This window comes from Salmo trutta, chromosome 14 (genome assembly GCF_901001165.1).
Source record: "Salmo trutta chromosome 14, fSalTru1.1, whole genome shotgun sequence".
Lineage (NCBI taxonomy): Eukaryota > Metazoa > Chordata > Actinopteri > Salmoniformes > Salmonidae > Salmo > Salmo trutta.
In genome coordinates this window covers 32092536-32118803 of record NC_042970.1, presented here as the reverse complement: position 1 = coordinate 32118803, position 26268 = coordinate 32092536, and the positions used below count along the sequence as shown (strand labels likewise).

Genomic DNA, 26268 nt, shown 5'->3' with positions numbered 1-26268 from the left:
AAATTCATTGTATTAGGCAAGGCCTCATATATATATATGATATGATATATATGATAGCAAACGAATGCTGGAATAATAGCCCAGCCTATGAATTAACCTTGCGCTTGCTTACAGCGAACTGGCGGGGAAGTTTGAATGGGTGAGAGCTTCTCTGGTGTTATGTGATGACATTGACTGGAGGTAAAAAGGCAATAAATGTAAATCCTCTGTTCTCCCCACGCCCAATGTTACAATGAAATGTATTCCGTTAGAATGCCCAATGTTAGAATGTTTCAAATCAAATGTATGAATTAAATTAGAACGTTTTCTTATCAGTCTAATTTCCATAAACCTTGTGATTGGATGAAAGCAGGGAGGGTTATCGAATCAAGATCAAATCCACTGTTCTCCTCGAGCTCATTAATGATAAAATGTTAATATTTGAAGATTGCCAAAAGGCCAGTCTCATTGGCAATGACAAGGAGTGGCAAGGAATGGAATGTTAGCTAAATAGAATGGTACCCAGGCTACCCCTTTTACCCCGTCTCACCCTTTCTTCACGGTCATGCGCAATCAGAAGGAAGTACTGTTAGAGGGGGCAATCGCAATCTCTCGCGTTTCCGGGGGAGTTCCAGTCATTCCAAGGCATCTTTCTCGTCGTTCATTTCAGTCCAGCTAAGTTTAACAAACAGATACGTCGGGAAGAAGTCCGGCGTGAGAAGAACATTTGGTGGTTTACTTCGCTACCTTACAGGACCAAGCAAGGACGAGACAGTGAATGGAAAATGGAGTGTGTAAGTAGCTTACACCGCGAGCAACGTTCAAGCTGATACATATTCGTTAGCTACAGCTAGCAAGATCAACTTCGTTATCTATGGTTGTGTTTCGTAACTAGTCAGCGTACCAAGTTCATTAGTAGTGGCTAGCTAACGTTAAATGGTTGCATCCTTGTTGTTGTCACATTTCAGTCAGTAGCGTTCACTTCTTAGCGCTAACTAGTTTACATGGATACTTAACATACCAAATTGGTGGCCATCGTTGGCTATTGACATTGTCAAGCCTTACTAGTTATGTCAGCGGTTCAGAAGTTTTATCTTATTCTACTTCGCTAGGTGAACTAACGTTGGATAGCTATTGTGTTAGCTAACGCTACATTGACAGCAGGAACTGAACTGTCTAGTACCGTTATCCTAGCTAGTGTTTATTTTATTTCACCTTTATTTAACCAGGTAGGCTAGTTGAGAACAAGTTCTCATGTGATCGAGCTAAGCCTGTTGTTGGCTAACGCGTTATCTTTCTGTCCAAAGGTTCTTATATCTAAATGCGACAAGGACAGTTAGGCAATGACTCCCACGTGTTAGTTACATTTTGGGTTAGGAATAGCAACCCAACATGATTGAACCACTTTCACGACAGCAGTATGTTTGCTAGTTCATATTCCTGATATAAGGCAGGCGATGATTAGCCAAGACTAACACATTGGTGGTAATATAAAAAGCACTGGGTTTTGTAGAGGAAACATAAGGGATGTCATTTCCTTGGCATTTCGCAGCAATTACACTGAACAAAAATATAAACGCAACCTGCAACAATTGCAAAGGTTTTACGGAGTTATAGTTCAAATAACGAAATCAGTCAATTGAAGTAAATTCATTAGTCCCTGATCTATGGCTTAAACATGACTGGGAATACAGATATGCATCTGTTGTTCACAGATGCCCACAAAAATGTAGGGGCGTGGATCAGAAAACCAGTTAGTATCTGGTGTGACGTATCTTGCCTCAGGCTGTTGATTGTGGCTTGTGTAATGTTGTTCCAGTCATCTTCAATGGCTGTGCTAAGATCCTGGATATTGGCGGGAAATGGGACACGCTGTCGTACATGTCAATCCATAGCATCCCAAACATGCTCAATGGGTGACATGTCTGGTGAGTATGCAGACCATGGAAGAACTGGGCCGTTTTCAGCTTCCTGGAATTGTGATGATGGTGGCGGATGAATGGCACGACAATGGGCCTCAGGATCTCATGACGGTATCTCTGTGCATTCAAATTGCCATCGATAAAATGCTATTGTATTCATTGTTCGTAGCTTATGCATGTGCATACCATAACCCCACCGCCACCATTGGGGACTCTGTTCACAACATTGACATCAGCAAACCGATGTCCGGGTGGCTGGTCTCAGATAGTCCCGCAGGTGAAGAAGCCGAATGTGGAGGTCCTGAGCTGGCTTGGTTAAACATGATCTGCGGTTGTGAGGCTGTTTGGACGTACTGCCAAATTCAATGTTGGAGGCAGCCAATGGTAGAGAAATTAACATTAAATTCTCTGGCAACTGCTCTGGTAGACATTCCTGCAGTCAAATGCCAATTGCACGCTCCCTCAACTTGAGACTTCTGTGGCATTGTGTTGTGACAAAACAACATTTTAGAGTGGCCTTTTAATGTCCCCAACACAAGGTGCACCTGTGTAATGATGCTGTTTAATCAGCTTCTTGATATGCCACACCTGTCAGGTGGATGGATTATTTTGGCTCACTAACAGAGTTGTAAATACATTTGTGCACAAAATGAGAGAAATAAGCTTTTTGTGTATATGGAATATTTCTGGGATCTTTTATTTCACCTTATGAAACATGGAACTGGCACTTTACATCTTGCATTTATATTTTTGTTAAGTGTAGTTAAAATGAATCAATGAAACAACACTCTGACCCTCTTTCAGATTCCACTTTCTGTTGATGATGTGGATTGTAAAAAGGAGCCACTTCTAGAAGGTAAAGAACCTTATTTTACTTTTAATGCATAGCCTAGCTATTTATCCTTTCATTGCTGTCTGTAGCTATCCTTTAGGATAAATAGCTAGGGTGTGCATGATGGAGCAATCTTAATCCTATGCATGGTGAGAAATTGTTAAATGGATAATCCACCCTAGAAATGAAATGTGACATGCTATGTCATAAGGTTCCCCTCAATGGAGATTGTTTGTTATCCCCTATCACATTTCATAACGCTTTTAAAACAATTACCTGCACTCCAGATCGCCAAATCGGTTAAAAGATGGTATGGGCATATCTATCCGTCGATCAGCATTACAAAGTATAAATTTGCTGACAACTAAACAGTGGAGCAAATTATTCAGCTCATTTATTCCTTCAAGTACCATCGCGCAATGTGTTTTTCCTCCTCCCAGCTCGTCCTCTAGTCTTGAAAACCCGACCCTAGGCAACACAGCGGCTATGGTCTGGTTTCAATGATGAACTATGTCTATGGTCATGTTTTCAAGACTACTTGTCCTCTAGCCTGGTTGCCTTCTCTGTTCAGCTATTACATTCCACTCTTGTCATTTGCCACAGATACTGCCTTTTCGGCAGTTTTCAAAAATGAACATTAATAATCTCGATGAGGTCAGAGGATTTGATCCTGATTTCAAAACCCCTCAGAGCTATCGTCTAACCAATGTTTATGCAAATTAGTCTGATAGGAAAACGTTTAAACTTAATTCATACGTTTGATTGGAAACATTCTAACTAGTGATGCACCGATATGATATTTTTGGCTGATACCGATATCTGATATTTTCCTTGCCTAAAAAACCAATACCGATTTTATAATAATTTTGCGGCCTTTTTAAGCATTCTAGTATAGTTAACACACACCCATGGACGCAGCGGTCTAAGGCACTGCATCTCAGTGCAAGAGGCGTCACTACAGTCCCTGGTTTGATTCCAGGCTGTATCACATCCGGCCGTTATTGGGAGTCCTATAGGGCGGCGCACAATTGGCCCAGCGTTGTCCGGGTTAGGCCGTCATTGTAAATAAGAATTTGTTCTTAACTGATTTGCCTAGTTAAAGGTTACACACACACCACACTGACCAAAAAGTTACTTTGTTGGCATTTACATATGTCCCCATTACCAGTAAAACATAATCAAAACCTATTTATTTCACTTACTTGCTGTGCTGTTTCGTTGTTCATTTGTTCAGTCGTTTCATTCTCAACCAGGATTTCTATGGAACGCCATTGCATGTCCAAAAAGATACATGTCAAATAACACTTTGACCAATCAGGACCTGAATATGACTGCACGTCACATAATAATTTAACGCGTTCATACATTTTTTATGTAGTTATTACACATTAATTACACTATCACTTGTATTTCATATGTCGCAACGATTCATCGATAAGTATGATATAATGCTGGTAAAGTTGTCTCGCGCACCTACAGTGCTGGTCATAAAAAAGAGCTGGCTAGCTCATGGATGCAGACAATGTTCTTCCCCAAAAACATAGCTACTGAAACAGATTGTTGTTTTGCTTTAGTTAGCTAGCTTACTATATAGCTAGGTGTCATCATCTAAAATTACCCTAATTTATAAGACTGTTCATATTTGATTAATGGTGGTCGGACCCATCTATGAAGCTAGCCACAATAAGGATTAGCCACAATAGTGGACTTTGTGGTTAGCCTTCAAAATAAAAGTATGGCATTATTCTATTTGTATTCATTTATTCACTGTCAATGACATGCTTTTATTTTGAAGGCAAACCACAAATTCCACTATTGTGCCTAATCCTTATTGTGGATAGCTTCACAACACATAACACGGTCCGGTCGAGCCTCACTCGCAAGATGAAGCTAGCTAGCTTTGGGAAACAGGGTTAAGTAGCTGGCTAGCTATTTATTTTCATGAACTGAAGTTCAATTTCAATAGGTGAACAACAAGTGGCAACCTAGCTAGTACTTACAAGGATTCCTAAATCATTGCTAAGAATGAAAATGACTGTAGTTTCTACTGGTCATTGTTTTCAGGCTGGTTGTATTGGTGCTAGCTAGGTACCAAGCTAAAGCTAGCTACCCCAGAAGTTGCGGTCAAACAAATGATGCGGTATTGTAAACACATCGTTCGTGGCCGGTGTTTGCTTATTTGCAGACTTTTTTTGTACAGCTTTGACAGTGCTACTGTATCTTTTTTTTGACACACAGACCCAAATGGTGTTCCATAGTATGTATGTCGTGAAGCTAATAGCAGTGTAACTCTGGTAGGGCAACATCTGAAAAATAGCGCTCTTGGTAGTGTGTACCAGTGCTCGACCAGTCGTCGAAAGCCAACATCACCCACGACAGAGAACTGTTGATTGTCAAGGGCAATGAATTCCATTATCTTGGCTTTAATGGATTTCACCTTTTGAGTTGTCTCGCTGAAATGTTCTTACTCTTTCAAATGACTGCTCGACTTGTTGACTGCTCGATCCACACAGCAGACATTGGGCTAGGTTTGGAATGCTGTTTTGCACGTGTAGTGCGCAATTTTACGTGGCGTTATTACGTCATGTAAATAACACTATTTGACCAGTCAAATAACATTGTGAACTTTCATGTGCCTTAATAACCAACTTAATCACAAACTTGTATGCCATCTGTAAATACAAATACAATTGTTCAATTACGAGCCTAGAAGCGTGCCATATAGCACGCTTCTGTCTGTTTGAGCTGGTCAGTATTTGTAGGTAAATCCCATCTAAAGCAGCTTTAAATTTTTTTTATTGTGTAATAAAACTGCATAAGTGTTGCTCTCCACTTTTTGGAGGACCCAGTTTTGAAATCAGTGGAATTCGAGTATGATAGCTAAGGGGATGGAGAAAACACCTGTCTCCAGATTATATCTTCAAACTAAGGGAAACCATGGCATTCGACAGGAGATGCGTCCATCCATGAATGATGTATATGGGTAAGAGCTAGCTAGATACATTTTCAGATATTACACATTTCTAATTTTGACAGTGGTTTCATTTCAAGTTAGTGTACTGTTAGCTTGCTGGCTTGCTAGCTAACGTTACATTTAGGATCTTATTATTCGTGTCTCAGACCCGTTTGCTTAGCTAGCTATAGCCTAATGTTAGCTATTTAACATTGAACCTGGTTGTTTAGCTGCCTGCAGGGTAGTAACGTCATGAGTTGGGATTATAGTTCATTGGCATCCGACAGGAGACGAGTCCATCCATGAATGATAGTCTAGCTAGCTACATTTTCAGATATTACACATTTCTAATTTTGACAAACCCTAATTACATTGTTGCCAGCAGCAGTTAGTCACCAACACTCTGGATAACATGAAAACAGCCTAAAATGGTCAGAGTGGGGTGTTCTCTCATTTGTCTGGAAGTAGCTAGCAAACTAGCCAATGTTAGCCAGTTATCTTGGTTGCTTGACTGCCGTTGTGAGGTCAGAACGCTCGGATCAACCCTACTCCTCGGCCAGAGCGTCCAGTGTGCGCTCTGAATGCTCCAGAGAGTGAAACACTCTGAATTTACAAACTGACAGTTTGATAGCACAGTTGCAGTCACCAACGTCTGGATAACATAACAGCCTAACCAGCTCTGCTAGGGCGAGTAATGTTCAGTGAGCTGTTCTCTGATTTGTGTCTGGAAGTAGCTAGAAAGTTAGCTTTGGTGCTTGACCGCTGCTGTTTCGTACAGAATGCTTGGATACATCATTAGAGGTTCTTCTTCGGTGGGCTTTTCGGCAGTTGGCATCCAACGTTATGGTGCATTACCGCCAGCTACTGTACTGAAGTGTGGGCCAGAGACAGGAAGAAACTATATAGACCATCTAATGACGTTCTACTCAATATACTATTTTGAAACGAATTTCCTGTATCCCCTTCTCCCTCATACTAGATCTCAGCCTCTCTTTCCCTCTGATACTGCCCACACTGTAGCAATACATGCTCCATGGTCTCCGTTTCCTGGCAATAATCACACTTTCCTGTTGGATGCTTTCCTATCACATTTAAGGACTTATTCAACTGGCAGTGTCCCACCATTAATCTTGTAAAAATAGCCTCTTCTGTCCCTTCCTGCTGTCCTTTCCTCTGTGCTTGAAATAAATGCCTGCCCTTAGTATCTCTAATCCCCCTTAAAGAGATGGGTGGGGCTAAACCTTAAGGGGGTGTAAACGATGCTGAATGGGTGTGGACAAAGAACGTCTCTCCAATAGTAGTACCAAAATATTAACCTGTTTGGGATAGGGGGCAGTATTGAGAATTTTGAAAAGAATATGTGCCCATTTTTAACTGCCTCCTACACCAACTCAGAAGCTAGAATATGCATATTATTGTTCAGGTTTGGATAGAAAACACTCTGAATTTTCTAAAACTGTTTGAATGGTGTCTGTGAGTATAACAGAACTCCTATGGCAGGCAAAAACCTGACAAGGTTTCAAGCAGGAAGTACCCTGTCTGACAAGGAGTCGTGCGTCTTGCATCTGTTTATTGAAAAGTAAGGATCTTAGCTGTAACGTGACAATTCCCAGGGCTCCGATATGCTCTCAGAACCCGGGAAATACCTGAAGGTTGACGAGGCAGCCTCAGGCTGAAACACATTATCGCCTTTGTCAAGTGGCGGCTCAGAGGACCTTTGAATGAGGCGCGTGCACGATTCGCTCCTGAGGAGAAATTTTATTCGGCTGTTTAGGCTCAATGCATATTCCCGGTCGGAATATTATCACTTTTCTACGAGGTAAATGGCATAAAAATTGGTTTTAAACAGCGGTTGACATGCTTCGAAGTACGGTAATGGAATATTTAGACATTTTTTGTCACGCCAATGCGCCATGCATTGCGCAAGACCGTGATGTTGCATTCTGATAGTGTCTAGAACTCACAAACAAAACGTTGCTGTTTGGATATAACGATGGATTATTTGGGACCAAACCAACATTTGTTATTGAAGTAGAAGTCCTGGCAGTGTATTCTGACGAAGAACAAGCAAGGTAAGAACATTTTTCTTATAGGAAATGTGATTTTGGTGGAGGCTGACCTGGGTGGGTGTCTAAATAGCTAGCCCTGTGATGCCGGGCTATGTACTTAGATTATTGCAAAATGTGCTTCATCCGAAAAGCTATTTTAAAATCGGACATATCGAGTGCATAGAGGAGTAATGTATCTATAATTTTTAAAATAATTGTTATGCTTTTTGTGAACGTTTATCGTGAGTAATTTAGCAAACTGTTAGTAAATTCCCCGGAAGTTTGCGGGGGTTATGCTTTTTCTGAACGTCACATGCTAATGTAAAAAGCTGTTTTTTGATATAAATATGAACTTGATTGAACAGACATGCATGTATTGTATAACACAATGTCCTAGGTGTGTCATCTGATGAAGATCATAAAAGGTTAGTGCTGCATTTAGCTGTGGTTTGGGTTTATGTGACATGATATGCTAGCTTGAAAAATGGGTGTCTGATTATTTATGGCTGGGCACTCTGCTGACATAATCTAATGTTTTGCTTTCGTTGTAAAGCCTTTTTGAAATCGGACAGTGGGGTTAGATTAATGAGATTCTTGTCTTTAAATAGCTGTAAAATAGTCATATGTTTGAGAAATTGAAGTAATAGTATTTATAACGATTCAAATATCGCGCCACTGGATTTCAGTGGCTGTTACGTAGGTGGGACGAGTTCGTCCCACATGCGCCAGAGAGGTTAAAAGGCAATTTTCTCAAAAGTGAGTTTACGAGTTTATCAACTTTAAAAGCAGAATTACTGTCCCATTGTTCTTCAACTGTAGTGTACGCTGTACCATTTTGTAGCTCTGAGTCTCTACTGTTATCCAATGTAAAAAACACAATTTCAAATGTTCCTACATAAGACCGATTTGAGCCGGTCTGTCACATTTTGGCTCCATTCATTGTTCACTCTATCCTTACCAGTTTCCCAGTCCCTGCCTCTGAAAAGCATCCCCATAGCATTATGCTTCCACCACCATGCTTCACGGTAGGGATGGTGTTAGATGGGTGGTGAGCTGTGACTGGTTTTATCCAGACATAGCGCTTTGCATTCAGGCTAAAGAGTTACATTTGTCATCAGACCACAGAATATTTTGCCTTATGCTCACTCATCCATGTGCCTTTTTGCAAACTCCAGGCGTGCTGTCGTACCTTTTTTTCAGGAGTGGCTTCCGTCTGGCGACTTTCCCATAAAGCCCAGATTGGTGAAGTGCTGTAGATACTGTTGAGCGTCTGTAGTGACGCCTCTAGCACTGAGATGCAGTGCCTTAGACCGCTGCGCCACTCGGGAGCCCCAGTATGTTGACATCCATTGTCAAATGTGGGACCTTAAATAGACAGTGTTTATTTCTGAATGATGTTCCAAACAATTTTTTTTCTTAATGTAAATTATATATTTCTATTTTATTTTCAATAAATTTGTAAAAATGTCTAAACATGTTTTCACTTTGTCATTATGGGGTATTGTGTGTAGATTGGGGTGAGAGGTATTTAGTCAATTTTTTTTCTTCCAGTCTAACACAACAATGTGGCATAAGTCAAGGGTTATGAATACTTTCTGAAGGCACTATATATTAGACCTAGCCTACTCCAGTGAATTTAGGCGACCGCTATAGTCCATGAGCCAAGTCCCCAAATTTGGGCCGTTCGGCTCACTTGGGCCAACGATGTCTGTTGTTTTTTTCAAGGTCTATGTCACTGGAGTTGGAAAATGTGTGAGAGCAGTGCAGCAATAGTAGCTTTCTGTTATCACTTTTTTTTTTTTTTTTTATTTTTTTTTACAATTGTTTATTTTTTTTTACAATTGTTTATCATAGCGTAAAATCCCAATATCAGTATACAACATGTTCTTGCTCACGTATAGTTGCAGCAAAGTAGTCAATGGAATGTTCCATTGACCAAATTGGCGCACATTCAACAAAGTGGATATTCGTAAAATCCATCATGATTTATGTATTGTAACAAGCCCACAATGTGGCTACTTAAGTCTGATTTGGCTATTTTCACTGCTGAACATGTAGAAGTTGTCCCTTTTCAGGTTTAGAAGTAACTGCTAAATGCTAACTCCCGTTCGAATAAGCTGTTTAGCATAGCTAGCATACAGAAATCGGTGGTGGTAGTCATTTTTAAATTTAATGCAGTTGATTGGTAACGATGACATGAACATGTGTTAGGGTTGCAATTTTTCTTGACATTTTCCATGGGAAGTTAAGCACGGGAATTTGGGGAATTTTGCTTAAATTCATCAAAAAAGTTAGCTTAACAGTGAACCTTTTTTGTAGGATACACAAGGCAATTCTAGGTCTTGTGGCATATTTTAGTTAAACTATCCCCAGTTCAATAGATTTGCAACCCTTTGCATGCACAGTGCATTCTTCCATCACGTACAGCTGACTCTCAAGATCTTGCACACTGAGATGCTATTGAGCCCACACTACTACACTGTCTGAGCCAAGGACTACATGCTTTCTGGTAAGTTTTGATTACAATACTGGGTGGGGTGAATATATTTAATGACGTACATTATTCTTTTGTTAACTAGTGAATAGCCTACAGCAAAGTGTGTTTAAATCATTTCTAACTTGTTAACAATTTCTGCTAGTTAGTTTTTGCCACCATGTGGGTTTTAGCTTGCTTGAGCCTGCTAACGGAGTGTTAATTCACATGTTTCCGTACGTTTCATTTTAAAACGTGTATCTTAGAAAGGAGTTGTTAAATCTAACTGCGGAACTATTTATCTGTACATGGAATTGTATGTTTTGTTTTTTACATTTTTCCCCTAATCTTTACAAGATGTCACAGGCACTATATGTGTGGAGACATTTCACTGCAGCTAATGTAGAAGGAAAAGCTGTGTATATTTGCAAATACAGGGCCAAATCGTATGTGAAATCAACAAAGATGCAGAATCATCTGGCCAAGTGCATAAAGTTCCCTCACCGCTCTCAACAAGCAACCCCTGACAAAAGTCCCTCTACTTCTATTCGAGGTGAAAATGATGAATCGGACACCTTATCGATAGCAACAGCACATGGTCCTCCTGGAATCAGAAGTTTTTTTGACTCAATGGAGGAACATAGTCAGAGAAATGCTGATGAATGCTTGCTCGAGCTGTGTATGCAACTGGTTCACCTCTGATGCTCACAGGCAATGTATATTGGAAGAGATTTCTGAATGTTCTCCGCCCAGCATACACCCCCCCCCAACCAGACATGCTTGATCTACTCATTTGCTGGATGCAGAGTTAAACAGAGTTCAAGTGAAGGTCAAGCAAAGCAGACTGTATTACAATCATCACTGATGGGTGGTCGAATGTTCGTGGGCAAGGAATAGTTAACTACATCTCCACCCCTCAACCAGTATTCTACAAGCGCACAGACACAAGGGACAACAGACACACCTGTCTCTACATTGCAGATGAGCTGAAGGCGGTCATCAATAACCTTGGACCACAGAAGGTATTTGCACTGGTGACAGACAATGCTGTGAACATGAAGGCTGCTTGGTCTAAAGTGGAGGAGTCCTACCCTCAGATCACACCCATTGGCTGTGCTGCTCATGCATTGAATCTGCTCCTCAAGGACATCATGGCACTGAAAACAATGTATTAACTCCACAAGAGCCAAGGAAATGGTTAGGTATGTGAAGGGTCATCAAGTTATAGCAGCAATCAACCTCACCAAGCAAAGTGAGAAGAATAAGAGCACCACGTTGAAGCTGCCCAGCAACACCCATTGGGGTGGTGTTGTCATCATGATTGACAATCTCCTGGAAGGGAAGGAGTCTCTTTCCAAGAAATGGCCATATCACAGTCTGCCCATTTGGACAGCCACATCAAGAGGATCCTCCTGGATGATATATTTTTGGAGAGAGTGGTAACCAGCCTGAAACTCCTGAAACCTATAGCAGTAGCCATTCCAAGGATTGAGGGAGACCATGCCATCCTGTCTGATGTTCAGACTCTGCTTGCAGAGGTAAGAGAGGAAATCTGTACTGCCCTGCCCACTATATTTGCTCCAAGCAGAGGAAACTGCAGTTCTGAAATGCATCAAAAAGCTTGAAGACTTCTGCCTGAAGCCCGTACACGCCGCAGCGTACATGTTGGACCCCAAGTATGCTGGCTAGAGCATCCTGTCTGGTGCAGAGGTCAACAAGGCCTATGGTGTCGTCACTACCGTGTCTCGCAACCTTAGTCTGGATGAGGGCAAAGTTCTTGGCAGTCTGGCCAAGTACACTTCCAAGCAAGGGCTTTGGGATGGAGATGCAATATGGCAGTCATGCCAACATCTCATCAGCCACATGGTGGAAGGGACTTTGTGGATCTGAGGCTCTTTCCCCTGTTGCCTCCATCATCCTCCAAATTCCACCAACATGAGCTGCCTAAGAGCGCAACTGGTCCTTGTTTGGGAACACACACCAAAGCACGCAACAGACTGACCAATTCAAGGGTTGAAAAATCGGTGGCCATCCGGGCAAATTTGAGGCTTGCTGAGCCTGACAACAAGCCATCCTTAACAAGATTAGAAAGTGACAGTGAAGATGAAGCCTCAGTCTGATGTTCAAGAGGTGGACGTTGAGGTCCAGGGAGGAGACATGGAAGCCTGAGAGGAAGACAACCAAAACTTTAGTTTCTACAGATGTAAACTCAGCAAAAACACTGATATTCCTGTCTTGCAGGAATTCACGCACAGAACGAGCAGTATGGCTGGTGGCATTGTCATGCTGGAGGGTCATGTCAGGATGAGCGTTTCAGGAAGGTTACCACACGAGGGAAGAGGATGTCTTCCCTGTAATGCACAGCGTTGAGATTGCCTGCAATTAAACAAGCTCAGTCCGATGATTCTGTGACACACCGCCCCAAACCATGACGGACCCTCCACCTCCAAATCGATCCCGCTCGGTGTAACGCTCATTCATTACATTACATTTAAGTCATTTAGCAGACGCTCTTATCCAGAGCGACTTACAAATTGGTGCATTCACCTTATGATATCCAGTGGAACAACCACTTTACAATAGTGCATCTAAATCTTTTAAGGGGGGGGGGTTAGAAGGATTACTTTATCCTATCCCAGGTATTTCTTAAAGAGGTGGGGTTTCAGGTGTCTCCGGAAGGTGGTGATTGACTCTGCTGTCCTGGCGTCGTGAGGGAGCTTGTTCCACCATTGGGATGCCAGAGCAGCGAACAGTTTGGACTGGGCTGAGCGGGAACCGTGCTTCCTCAGAGGTAGGGGGGCCAGCAGGCCAGAGGTGGATGAACGCAGTGCCCTTGTTTGGGTGTAGGGCCTGATCAGAGCCTGAAGGTATGGAGGTGCCGTTCCCCTCACAGCTCCGTAGGCAAGCACCATGGTCTTGTAGCGGATGCGAGCTTCAACTGGAAGCCAGTGGAGAGAGCGGAGGAGCGGGGTGACGTGAGAGAACTCGGGAAGGTTGAACACCAGACGGGCTGCGGCGTTCTGGATGAGTTGTAGGGGTTTAATGGCACAGGCAGGGAGCCCAGCCAACAGCGAGTTGCAGTAATCCAGACGGGAGATGACAAGTGCCTGGATTAGGACCTGCGTCGCTTCCTGTGTGAGGCAGGGTCGTACTCTGCGAATGTTGTAGAGCATGAACCTACAGGATCGGGTCACCGCCTTGATGTTAGTGGAGAACGACAGGGTGTTGTCCAGGATCACGCCAAGGTTCTTAGCACTCTGGGAGGAGGACACAAGGGAGTTGTCAACCGTGATGGCGAGATCATGGAACGGGCAGTCCTTCCCCGGGAGGAAGAGCAGCTCCGTCTTGCTGAGGTTCAGCTTGAGGTGGTGATCCGTCATCCACACTGATATGTCTGCCAGACATGCAGAGATACGATTCGCCGCCTGGTTATCAGAAGGGGGAAAGGAGAAGATTAATTGTGTGTCGTCTGCATAGCAATGATAGGAGAGACCATGTGAGGATATGACAGAGCTTAGTGACTTGGTGTATAGCGAGAATAGGAGAGGGCCTAGAACGGAGCCCTGGGGGACACCAGTGGTGAGAGCACGTGGTGCGGAGACAGATTCTCGCCACGCCACCTAGTAGGAGCGACCTGTCAGGTAGGACGCAATCCAAGCGTGGGCCGCGCCGGAGATGCCCAACTCGGAGAGGGTGGAGAGGAGGATCTGATGGTTCACAGTATCAAAGGCAGCAGATAGGTCTAGAAGGATGAGAGCAGAGGAGAGAGAGTTGGCTTTAGCAGTGCGGAGAGCCTCCGTGACACAGAGAAGAGCAGTCTCAGTTGAATGCCCAGTCTTGAAACCTGACTGATTAGGATCAAGAAGGTCATTCTGAGAGATAACAGGAGAGCTGGCCAAGGACGGCACGTTCAAGAGTTTTGGAGAGAAAAGAAAGAAGGGATACTGGTCTGTAGTTGTTGACATGGAAGGGATCGAGTGTAGGTTTTTTCAGAAGGGGTGCAACTCTCGCTCTCTTGAAGACGGAAGGGATGTAGCCAGCGGTCAAGGATGAGCGAGGTGAGGTAGGGGAGAAGGTCTCCGGAAATGGTCTGGAGAAGAGAGGAGGGGATAGGGTCAAGTAGGCAGGTTGTTGGGCGGCCGGCCGTCACAAGACGCGAGATTTCATCTGGAGAGAGAGGGGAGAAAGAGGTCAAAGCACAGGGTAGGGCAGTGTGAGCAGGACCAGCGGTGTCGTTTGACTTAGCAAACGAGGTTCGGATATCGTCAACCTTCTTTTCAAAATGGTTGACGAAGTCATCCGCAGAAAGGGAGGGGGAGGGGGGGGGAGGATTCAGGAGGGAGGAGAAGGTAGCAAAGAGCTTCCTAGGGTTAGAGGCAGATGCTTGGAATTTAGAGTGGTAGAAAGTGGCTTTAGCAGCAGAGACAGAAGAGGAGAATGTAGAGAGGAGGGAGTGAAAGGATGCCAGGTCCGCAGGGAGGCGAGTTTTCCTCCATTTCCGCTCGGCTGCCCGGAGCCCTGTTCTGTGAGCTCGCAGTGAGTCGTCGAGCCACGGAGCAGGTGGGGAGGACCGAGCCGGCCTGGAGGATAGGGGACAGAGAAAATCAAAGGATGCAGAAAGGGAGGAGAGGAGGGTTGAGGAGGAAGAATCAGGAGATAGGTTGGAGAAGGTTTGAGCAGAGGGAAGAGATGATAGATGGAAGAGGAGAGAGTAGCGGGAGAGAGAGAGCGAAGGTTGGGACGGCGCAATACCATCCGAGTAGGGGCAGAGTGAGAAGTGTTGGATGAGAGCGAGAGGGAAAAGGATACAAGGTAGTGGTCGGAGATTTGGAGGGGAGTTGCAATGACATTAGTGGAAGAACAGCATCTAGTAAAGATGAGGTCAAGCGTATTGCCTGCCTTGTGAGTAGGGGGGGAAGGTGAGAGGGTGAGGTCAAAAGAGGAGAGGAGTGGAAAGGAGGCAGAGAGGAATGAGTCAAAGGTAGACGTGGGGAGGTTAAAGTCACCCAGAACTGTGAGAGGTGAGCCATCCTCAGGAAAGAAACTTATCAAGGCGTCAAGCTCATTGATGAACTCTCCAAGGGAACCTGGAGGGCGATAAATGATAAGGATGTTAAGCTTGAAAGGGCTGGTAACTGTGACAGCATGGAATTCAAATGAGGAGATAGACAGACAGATGGGTCAGGGGAGAAAGAGAGAATGTCCACTTGGGAGAGATGAAGATTCCAGTGCCACCACCCCGCTGGCTCGATGCTCTAGGGGTATGCGAGAATATGTGGGCAGATGAGGAGAGAGCAGTAGGAGTAGCAGTGTTATCTGTGGTAATCCATGTTTCCGTCAGCGCCAGGAAGTCTAGGGACTGGAGGGTAGCATAGGCTGAGATGAACTCAGCCTTGTTGGCCGCAGACCGGCAGTTCCAGAGGCTGCCGGAGACCTGGAACTCCACGTGGGTCGTGCGTGCTGGGACCACCAGGTTAGAGTGGCAGCGGCCACGCGATGTGAAGCGTTTGTATGGCCTGTGCAGAGGGGAGAGAACAGGGATAGACAGACACATAGTTGACAAGCTACAGAAGTGTTGTTTCTTGTATTATTCTCTTGTCTTTAGAGAACTGTTTCACTTTGATATCCTTTTTCTTCTGTCCTGATTTTCTCTTTCTTTTCTTCTGTTAACTAGATATTCTTTGTTATTCTTCGTTAGCTAGCTAGCTTCTTCCAAAAGAGTCCCTAGCAACTGCTTAGCAACTGGTAAACAATTCAGCTAGCTAAGATAACTACAATTTTATGAAACAGTAACTTTTTTCAAAAGCCTATATCTTCTTTGTTTGTTGCTTGTTTTTTCTCCTATTCAGTCTTGCAGTTTTCTTTTGCTTTTTTCCGAAGTACTTCACTCTAAAAACCATGTAAATTTCAATATTTGTAGGAGCTAAATTTTTCAGCAGCTGCTGCTCAATTTGGAACTCCGGAACATTCCTTTGACGATAAACGCGAATCCGACCGCCACCCCTGGTGAGACAAAACTGCGACTCGTCACTGAAGAACACTTTTTGCCAGTCCTGTCTGGTCCAGCGACAGTGGGTTTGTGCCCATAGGCGACGTTGTTGCCGGTGATGTCTGGTGAGGACCTGCCTTACAACTGGCCTACAAGCCCTCAGTCCAGTCTCGCTCAGCCTATTGCGGACAGTCTGATCACTGATGGAGAGATTGCGCGTTCCTGGTGTAACTTGGGCAGTTGTTGTTGCCATCCTGTACCTGTCCCGCAGATGTTGTTACACTTGGTCTGCCACTGCGAGGACGATAAGCTGTCCGTCCTGTCTCCCTGTAGCGCTGTCTTAAGCGTCTCACAGTACAGACATTGCAATTTATTTCCCTGGCCACATCTGCAGTCCTCATACCTCCTTGCAGCATGCCTAAGGCACGTTCACGCAGATGAGCAGGGACGCTGGGCATCTTTCTTTTGGTGTTTTTCAGAGTCGGTAGAAAGGCCTCTCTAGTGTCCTAAGTTTTCATAACTTAATTGCATACCGTCTGTAAGTTGTTAGTCTTAATGACCGTTCCACAGGTGCATGTTCATTAATTATCGTTCATTGAACAAGCATGGGAAACAGGGTTTAAACCCTTTACAATGAAGATCTGTGAAGTTATTTGGATTTTTACGAGTTGTATTTAAAAGACAGGGTCCTGAAAAAGGGACGCTTGTTGAGAATGTTTGTTGGGAGATGCGATGGATCGTTGGGGATCATTCAATATTCCCTTTTGTTGTTCCGTGACATCATCCCATGTGAATAGTCAACTCATTTCATTAAAGTTCAATTCGTAACTTAATTGTTTTATTTCTATTGGAAGAATTTAATTATTTGCAATTGTCTATTCATCATAGGGTTAAAGGTTTGTTTCTGTCTCCATATGATATGGTAAATATATCCAATGCAAGAAAACATCTACATTTTAAATGGTATTAATAAAAATTTGCATATTTCCGTTAATTCGCATATATTCCCGTTAATACCCACGGAAAGTTTCCACCCCTGAATATTCCCCAAAATGTGCAACCCTAGTTGTGCTTGACATCCATACAAGTATTATACTCTGATTTCTAGCCTAAAGGTAGGCAAATTTTGCTTTGAGGCAATGAAGAGACTCGGGATCTTTCTCCCACGCGCTGACCTCTTTACCGCATCTATACTCATTTAATAATATATCAATGGAAAACTTAGATTCACATCTGTCCATCAGACACATTTTTGGAATGTTCAGGTCAACATAACCTTGATATTTGACCTCTAGGTTTCAAATCAGAATTACTGTGTAAATTGCTTAAAAATGGAATCCCTGATACATTTTAATCTTTGTTTGACAAGTGGTTCTGAAAGGTCATGAAATTACCTTTTTAAAATTATAATATAACTTACTTTGAAAGCACCTGCTACAACTATTGTTTAAACACAGCCCATATTGTGCCATTGACATTAGAATGTGGACGCTTAGCCTAACGCCTCAATCACACCTACAGCGTCATTGCTCAAAATGGTACGCAGCATCATCTGGATGTGTGTTACAAAAGTTCATCATTCACCTTATGCCACCATTTCTGTCAAGCCGTCTACACATACAATTTGATGAATATGTTCGGTAAATCAAGCGTATGCACCACACAGAACACACTGCAACTGCCTCTGCAATGCAGTGCTGCAAGGCAAACGCAGGGTTCCATTGGAAATTAATGTATTTCTGGTGTACCAAAACGCAGTGACCCTGTCTGTGTGAGTGAGGCTATAGAATTCTATTTAGTGGTTCAGCTATGTTTTTGGATTGTGACTTAGTTGATCGAGGCACCACATTGCACAAACAGCTAGAACAGGGTTTTAAAATGATTTTTAGATAAAGGGCCATCAGAGGATTCACGAATTAACCCCACAGAATACCTTTTCCAATATGGCCTCCAAACAACTCAATGGGGTCTTATTGGATCAATTTCGGCATAACCATATCTGAATTAAATATAATTGTAGTTTGCCCAATAATATCTTAAAATGTTCATAGTGATGTAGAATATTCAACTAAATGAGCCAGATATAAAGATGTTACATTATCCACAGAATTGTGGTAAGAATAACCCCAAGAGGTTGTCTGAATCGCTGATTTTCTAAAGATGTCATGATCAATAATTGCACTATTTCAACTTCAAACATGTAAAATGAATATAGTCATGGATGTCAGCTGGAGGGAACAGTGTCCATTTTACGGGCTCCTGACCAATTGTGCTGTTTTTGTGTATTTTTAGCGATCTTAGTTTTGTTTTGTACATAATGTTTCCGCCACCGAAAAGAGCTTCTTAACATCAGAACAGCCATCATTACTTCAACTTCTACTTCAATGAGTCGGAGGCGAAAGACATTCAGACCAGGCCCAAATCCCCGACACTCGAAGAAGGAGACTGCTATAGAGGCCGACATGTGGGATAGCTGACGAGACTGTCGGAGAGTGAATAAACCGTCTCTACCCTCCGTTCTATTGGCGAACGTGCAATTGCCTGAGAATAACTTGTATGAGCTCTGTTCGAGATGATCCTTTCAACGTGATCTGAAGAACTGTAATATCCTAGGTTTCTCCGAGTTGTGGCTGAACAAAGACATGGGGAATATAAATCTAGCTGTTATTTCTATACATCGCCCGGACAGAGGTGGCGTCGGGAAGCTCAGGTGAGGGGTTGTGTTTTAGTTAAAAGCTGGTGCACGATCTCCAGTATTAAGGAAGTCTCGACGTTCCGCTCACCAGAGTTGGAAGAGTTTTCATCTATATTTTTCATAGCTGTCTATTTACCTTCACGAACTGACACTGGCACTAAGACCTCTCTCAAGGAGCTATACAGGGCCATAAGTAAACAGGAAAATTCTCACCCAAAGGCAATACTCCTAGTGGCCAGTGACTTCGGTGTAGGAAAACCAAAATCCGTTTGACCTAATTTCTACCAGCATGTTACCTGTGCCACTAGAGGCAAAAACACTCTAGAGCACCTTTACTCCACACACAGTTTTATACAAAGTTCCCTCGCCCTCCATTTGGCAAATCTAACCATAACTCTATCCCCTTGATTTCGGCTTACAAGCAAAAAGTCAAACGGGATGTACTAGTGACGAGCTCAATTCGGAAGTGGTCCGGTGAAGCGGCTGCTGAACTACATGACTGTCTTTAGCACAGACTGGAATATGCCATCGGATTCATCCGATGGCATTGAGGAGTTTATCACATCATTCACCGGCTTCAATAATAAGTGCATCGGCAATGTCATCCCAACAGTGACCGTACGTACATATCCTAACCAGAAGCCATAAATTACTGCCAACATCCGCACTGAGCTAAAGGCTAGAGCTGCCGCCTTCAAGGAATGGGTCACTAATCCGGACACGTATAAGAAATACCGCATGCGGGGGACCAGTACAAAAAAACTATGAAAAATGTATGCACTACTGTAACTCGCTCTGGATTAGAGTCTACTAAATGAAAAATGTAATGCAACCTCTCCATCAGCAAGACAGGAGCTGATCGTGGACTACAGGAAATGGAGGGCCGAGCACACCCACATCGACAGGGCTTTAGTGGAGTAGGTCGAGAGCTTCAAGTTCCTCTGTGTCCACATCCCTAAGGTATCATGGTCCACACAGATAAGATTTGGCATGGGCCTTCATATCCTCAAATTTCTACAGCTGCACCAATGAGAGCATCTTGATTGGCTGCTCATCGCTTCGTATGGCAACTGCTTGGCATCTGACCGCAAGGCACTACAGAGGGTAGTGTGTATATCCAGGACCTCTATACGGGGCGTTGTCAGGAAGGCCCTAAAAATTGTCAGACTCCAGCCACCCAAGTCTTGGACTGTTCTCTCTGCTACCGCACAGCAAACGGAACCGATGCACCAAGTCTGGAACCAACAGGACCCTGAACAGCTTCTACCCCCCCCCCCCAAGCCTTAAAACTGCTAGCTAAACTTGTAGCATCATACCCAAGAAGACTTGATACTGTAATCACGGCCAAAGGTGCTTCAACAAAGTACTGAGTAAAGGGTCTGATTACTTATGTAAAGGTGATATTTTTTTTTACATTTAAAAAAAAATTTCTAAACCAGTTTTCGCTTTGTCATTATGGGATATTGATATGGGGGGGGCGTTATCAAATTTAGAATAAGGCTGTAACGTAACAATGTGGAAAAAGTCAAGGGGTTTTAAATACTTTACGAAGGCACTGTATGTAGGTAATTTTGTGACCTTTCAGAAGAACCACGTGTCAAACAAAGATTAAAATGTATCAGGGTTTTCTTTTTTAAATAATCTATACAGGCAATTCTGATATGTACCCTAGAGGTCAAAGGTCAAGGTTCTGTTGACTTGAATATTCTAAAAATGTGACTGACAGCTGTGAATGAAAGCTTTCCAAAGATATATGATTAAAGGATATACGTGAGCAATAACTTTTTGTATACTGACATTATTTGTCATAGGGTAGAATCTCGTATGGGGAAATCATTTCTGGGATGGAGGAATGAGAGTAATGCACACAGTTACCACTGCTGCACTGCATTTTCCAACTCTAGGGTCATAGACCTTCAAGAAAATCAGAGGCTTGTCATGAACTTCCACCTGTGCTATGCAAGCCAGGGACCCAAAAATGATTTTGTCTGATGCACGTGCCAATGAATTGAAGTTGAACATCGCCAAATGCGTCAGTTTAATTAAATGTGCAATAAAAAAGTATAGTGCCAAGGCCTATTTAATGAAACATTGGCTGTTATAGCATTATGCTATAATGTAGCCTAGGGCTACTTTCTGATGGACTACAGCCAAGATTTGAGGTGAGCCTAGGTTTAGAATATGTTTTATGGAAGGAGAAAGTGATTTGTGTGTTTGAGATGTGCTGGTAGCTTTGAGTCCTTTTTAGGGTGTGTGTGAATTCACTAGTTCTCTAATGTCCATTCAGAAATTTCTCAAGTAGCCTTTCTAGACTTCATCACTTGAGAGGAGGGACAAATAATATAACTGAAATTAGCATAACATTAAAAAAAATCAAAGCAAGTCCTGATGATCAGCTTTATGTGCGAGGAATGACGGCAGGTGCCAGTTTAGCTTTTCTTTTCTCTCATAATTAGGCCTTTCTAGCCACTTTGAACGACATGATCTTCCATTGACACTGCCTCCTGACGAGAATGACTGCAGCAGGTCGTAACAGTATCGTTTATTGTTCATAAAATTCAAATTCTATATTGCGCCAAAATTTGTTACGCCCATGTTCCGTAACGTTGTTATGGAAAATATGAATGTTTCCAACTACCAATCAGCAACTGCGCCGTCAATCCGGCTGCATATTGAAATTGCTGAAAGGCAGTCTCTGGTAAATGACAGGAATGGAATGTTAGCTAAAAAAGACTGGTACCCAGACTAGTCCTCCATGTACTGTGCTTTTGTGAGAAAGTGTCGTTGCCAAGGCAACACCCACTCACGAGGGACACGTGATCTAAACCAGGGGATCCAAAAACATTTTCTTGTGTGTAGTAGCCATGTTAGCTTTCCAGCTTGACCAGAGAGAGAGCACTGCATTGTGTGTTTTGTGGTCGATTTAGCTACAACGATTCTCACGTTGCCCCCAATTTTATTATAACGACAAAATGAAACTTATGTTCACCAAAAATGTTGTTCTCATATATTGGTTATTCAGGAATGTAAATCATAGGAATTATTGGTTTGGAGTGGATTGCTCTTTTATTTATTTATTTATTTATATATATATATATATATATATATATATACACACACACACACACACACACACACACACACACACACACACACACACACACACACTTGAGTTTGTAAAAGTATTATGTTGCCTGTGTAGGAAGGAATCCTCAGTGTTACATTGACCAATTTTGGAATCTATTGAGGCAGCTCTTAAAATTAAAAAAAAAATAAAGACAATTGAAATGCATATAATGAATGCACAGTACATTGAACCCGTTTCCCTCTTGTCCTCATTCTCCTCAGACTCGGATTATAATGTCTACACCCGGTTTATGAAGTCTCATCGGTGCTATGACTTGGTCCCTACCAGCTCCAAGTTGGTGGTGTTCGATACTTCACTGCAGGCAAGACCACATCCTGATTTTTAACTCTTTTTTTCTGTCAAATGAATCTAGACCTAAGACGCTGCTTTGTGTTTGTGTATAACTTGGTTGATCTCGCCATAGGTAAAGAAGGCATTTTTCGCTCTGGTGTCCAATGGGGTGAGAGCAGCACCACTCTGGGACTGTAAGAAGCAGTGCTTTGTAGGTAAGAAAGACCGTTCATTGTTGCCTGGGCTTTTGGGTGTTTTCATTTTCTTTTCTTTTTTTTATGCACAATGAGTGGAGTTGACTCTGTTCTCCTGCTGATCTCTCACTGCAGGCATGCTGACCATCACAGACTTCATCAACATCCTCCATCGCTACTACAAGTCTCCTTTGGTAAGGCCTAGCTTTCAGCCTGCCCTTGTCTTCCACTGTTTCTATGCTTGCTTGTTTATAGCATTCCCTATCTCAAGTTCACATTTTAATCATATCAGTGGTGGTGGAGGTTGGAAAGGTGCGACAAGTGATTTGCAGCACTTACATCCTATCTAATGAACAGTTGACCTTCATGCCTCTCACTACCCTTCCTCTGTTAGTCAGCATTTTCACCTGTTTTAATGTTTCAGGTGCAGATATATGAGCTGGAGGAGCACAAGATAGAGACGTGGAGAGGTAAGGGCATTTAGTAACTGTAATAAGTGACTGATCATCTACTGGCATAAGGCTAACTAGTGCCTATTCTGTTCTCCATCATAGAAGTCTACCTTCAAGACTCCTTCAAGCCCTTAGTCAGCATATCCCCCAATGAAAGGTAGGTCTACTGCCATGGTGAGGGTTGTCACTGGACAGTTGGTTCAAGTAGCCAGAGCTCAATTCAGTTACTGACTGGCACTAATGTTTGTCTGAAAGGGCCCTGATACGGTCACAAAAGTATTTTAATTTCCCCTTTCTCCTTCCCTGTTTCAGTCTGTATGACGCCGTGTCGTCTCTGCTGAAGAATAAGATCCACAGACTGCCTGTGATCGACCCTCTGACAGGGAACACCCTCTACATCCTCACTCACAAGAGGATCCTCAAGTTCCTCAAGCTCTTTGTGAGTCTCTTTTGTGATCCTCTTTCTCACGCTCTCCCCGTTCATCTCTCTCACCACGTTTTATCACCTGCTGTTCCTTGACATCTCAAGGTTGCATTCTCGGCAGGATAGAAGTTAAGACGAACAGTACTAGGACTGTAGGCCTTGTTAATGAAATCCACACCCCAATGTTTATTGATTGTGGTGAGGTAATATATTGTGTTTAATTTGTGATTTTTTTTTTTTCAAGCCACTTAACATTAGTGTAACCTTGTGTTATTCCCAGATATCGGAGATGCCGAAACCTGCTTTCTTAGGCCAGACTTTAGAGGAACTGGGCATTGGAACATTCCATAAGATTGCAGTGGTGCGTTCTGACACACCTCTTTACACAGCACTGGGCATCTTCGTGGAGCAGAGAGTGTCTGCCCTGCCTGTCGTTGATGACAATGGTGAGTAGGGGGGACTTTTTGTTGAATGAAGGGTTAAATATGACTTCTGACCCTGATATGGTATGTAGTACTCATGTCTTTCTCTCAACACACAGGACGAGTGGTGGACATTTACTCCAAATTTGATGTCATTGTAAGTACTGGACAGCTGTGCTACCAATGAGCCGTATTTAAACAGTATAGTCACTGATCAGCAGAAAATATAGTTGTTTTAGCTCATTGTGGGTGTTTGAGAGACAGGCAAAGAGTACTGAAAACAAGCAGCATTGAGAAGTAATAATGTCCCCCACACAGAACCTAGCTGCAGAGAAGACATACAACAACCTGGATGTGACTGTGACCAAAGCACTGCAGCACCGCTCTCAGTATTTTGAGGGAGTGCTCACCTGCAACACACACGACACACTGGAGTCCATCATCAACAGACTGGTAGAGGCAGAGGTGAGAGAGACGGAGACGCCTGTGTAAACACATTCTATTACTGTTTGGGTCCACAATTTAAACAGTTTTTTGGGAGTTTGTCAAGGTCAATACAACTAGTACACACAATCATAATGTAATATATACACCGGTGCTGAGATCTAACCTTGCCATTACTAAGTCAACATCACCTTACTTGAAGGTGGAACAACTGCTAAGCCTTTAGTTTGTGTAACCTATGGTTTGTCTCCTCTCTCTCAGGTGCACAGGCTGGTGGTGGTTGATGAGCAGGAGGTGGTGAAGGGTATCGTCTCTCTCTCAGACATCCTCCAGGCACTGGTGCTCACTAATGGAGATGGAGACAAGGGTAAACACAAACCTGCGCTATGCACTGACCTTGATGAATTAAATGAAAACAATGTGAATGTCATTAAGTTTCAACTCAGTCCCTGGGAAGCAATGTCTTAAAATAGTTTTGTGGTTTTAAAGGAATGAAATACTTTTAAAGGTGAAATAAAGTGATTTATCTGGTGTTTGTATTTCAGGAACTGCTTGAGGGAGTGATGAAGGGAAGCCTCCTCCAAAAAGATGAGGATAAATAGAGAGGAGGAGGATCCTGGAGGAGCGGAAGAAATTGGAGTGACGTGGGAGAGGGAAAGATAGGAATCTGTCAACATAACCCCTCCTGTACAAATGTACGTCTTGAACACGAGGATCTCTCTCTGCACAAAAATGTGAATCCCATTGACTCTCAATTCAGCAATATAGGCACATACTGTACCAAGGGACACTTTAAACCAAGCCAAAACCAAACAAGAAGCCGGACCAGAAGTGGCCAATGGAGTGGAGCTATATGTCCATTGTCCACTCTGAGTGGCCCAACACAACCTAGTGTCCCTCTATTGGTGCAGGTGATGGACCGATACAGTACAGGAATGATGTCTAGTTATGTGAAGGGGATCAATTATCCACTTTTCAGACAGATCCATTCCCTACCCGTTCTCTCCCATTTGGTCTGTAGACACTGGAGAGAGGAGTCGGTAACTTTCCACCCTGGCCCTTAACTGAGCAGCATTCCTTTTCCCCCATCATCCTTATAGGGCTGGAGTCTATAAAGCACAACTAGCCAATCATGGAGCAAAAGATCATGTATGTCACAGTGGATATATATATTTTTGTTTTAGTACTGGAAGCTACCACAGCAACTCTGCTGTTTTGGTTACAGTAGGTGAAGTCTGGAATGTCCGAGTTGGCACTGCTGTAGATGTAATTAACGTTATTTCTAATATATCGATGCACATACAACTGACTTATGTAATCACGAGTTGTTTCTGATTTGCTATTTAGCATAGCGTACATTTCACAATGTTTTCTTATTTCCTCTTCAGTTTGTAAAGTGTCATGTGAATTGGAGTGTTATGGTTTTGCTCAGTGTGTCCTTGTTTGATTTGACACTCACATTGTCTGACCCAGAAGACTGGAGACATTTTTATGGCAGTAACACGAGTCTGTTTTTAGGGTTTGCTTAGCGGTGTTCCTCAAAATCCTTCTAGCGCTAGATGAGATTATTTTGCCTTTAAGTTTTCAACAACATGCAGTGTGAGTGTGGATTGATCATGATGGATTCAGTCACTTTCGCTTGTGAACAATTGCCTGTCTTCTGATTGGATGTATCCGAGTGCTTCTGAGATATTCATCCTGATTGTGTTGGGGGTAATTCGGTGAAGCAGTTGACATTTTGGACAGCCCCTTTATTCCATTTTCTTTTATTACCTTTATAGGATTCCATTTTAGCCTTTCATTACTACCCGTACTTTCCTTTTCATGTTCTCAGAGGGCAAACCATGTATGAAAGGGACTTTCTTGGGCCATTGACTGAGTACATTTTCAACTTTTCAAAATGGACTTTTGCTCACTGGTTTTAAGGTATGAATAAGATGTGTACAAGTATGTAAATATTTTTTTCTTCTTCCTAATGTGAATTGTAATTGAATGCATGAGCAATAAATATTGTTTTTCTGCA

General features: G+C 42.9%; 1 protein-coding gene across 2 annotated transcripts; it reads left to right on the top strand.

Annotated features, from left to right (window-relative positions):
• The first annotated feature begins 524 nt into the window (after positions 1-524).
• On the top strand, positions 525-26268 carry LOC115207836 (5'-AMP-activated protein kinase subunit gamma-1). 2 transcript variants are annotated; one of them, XM_029775335.1, is made up of 13 exons: positions 528-773; positions 2706-2757; positions 22240-22340; positions 22443-22524; positions 22639-22697; positions 22928-22973; positions 23058-23112; positions 23268-23394; positions 23660-23825; positions 23921-23958; positions 24120-24266; positions 24507-24612; positions 24791-26268. In XM_029775335.1, the coding sequence occupies exons 1-13, from the start codon at positions 765-767 to the stop codon at positions 24799-24801; spliced, it is 999 nt and encodes a 332-aa protein (XP_029631195.1). In that variant the 5' UTR covers positions 528-764; the 3' UTR covers positions 24802-26268. The 2 variants fall into 2 exon arrangements, with proteins under 2 accessions (XP_029631197.1, XP_029631195.1); XM_029775337.1 differs by lacking the exon at positions 2706-2757 and having other exon boundaries at positions 525-773.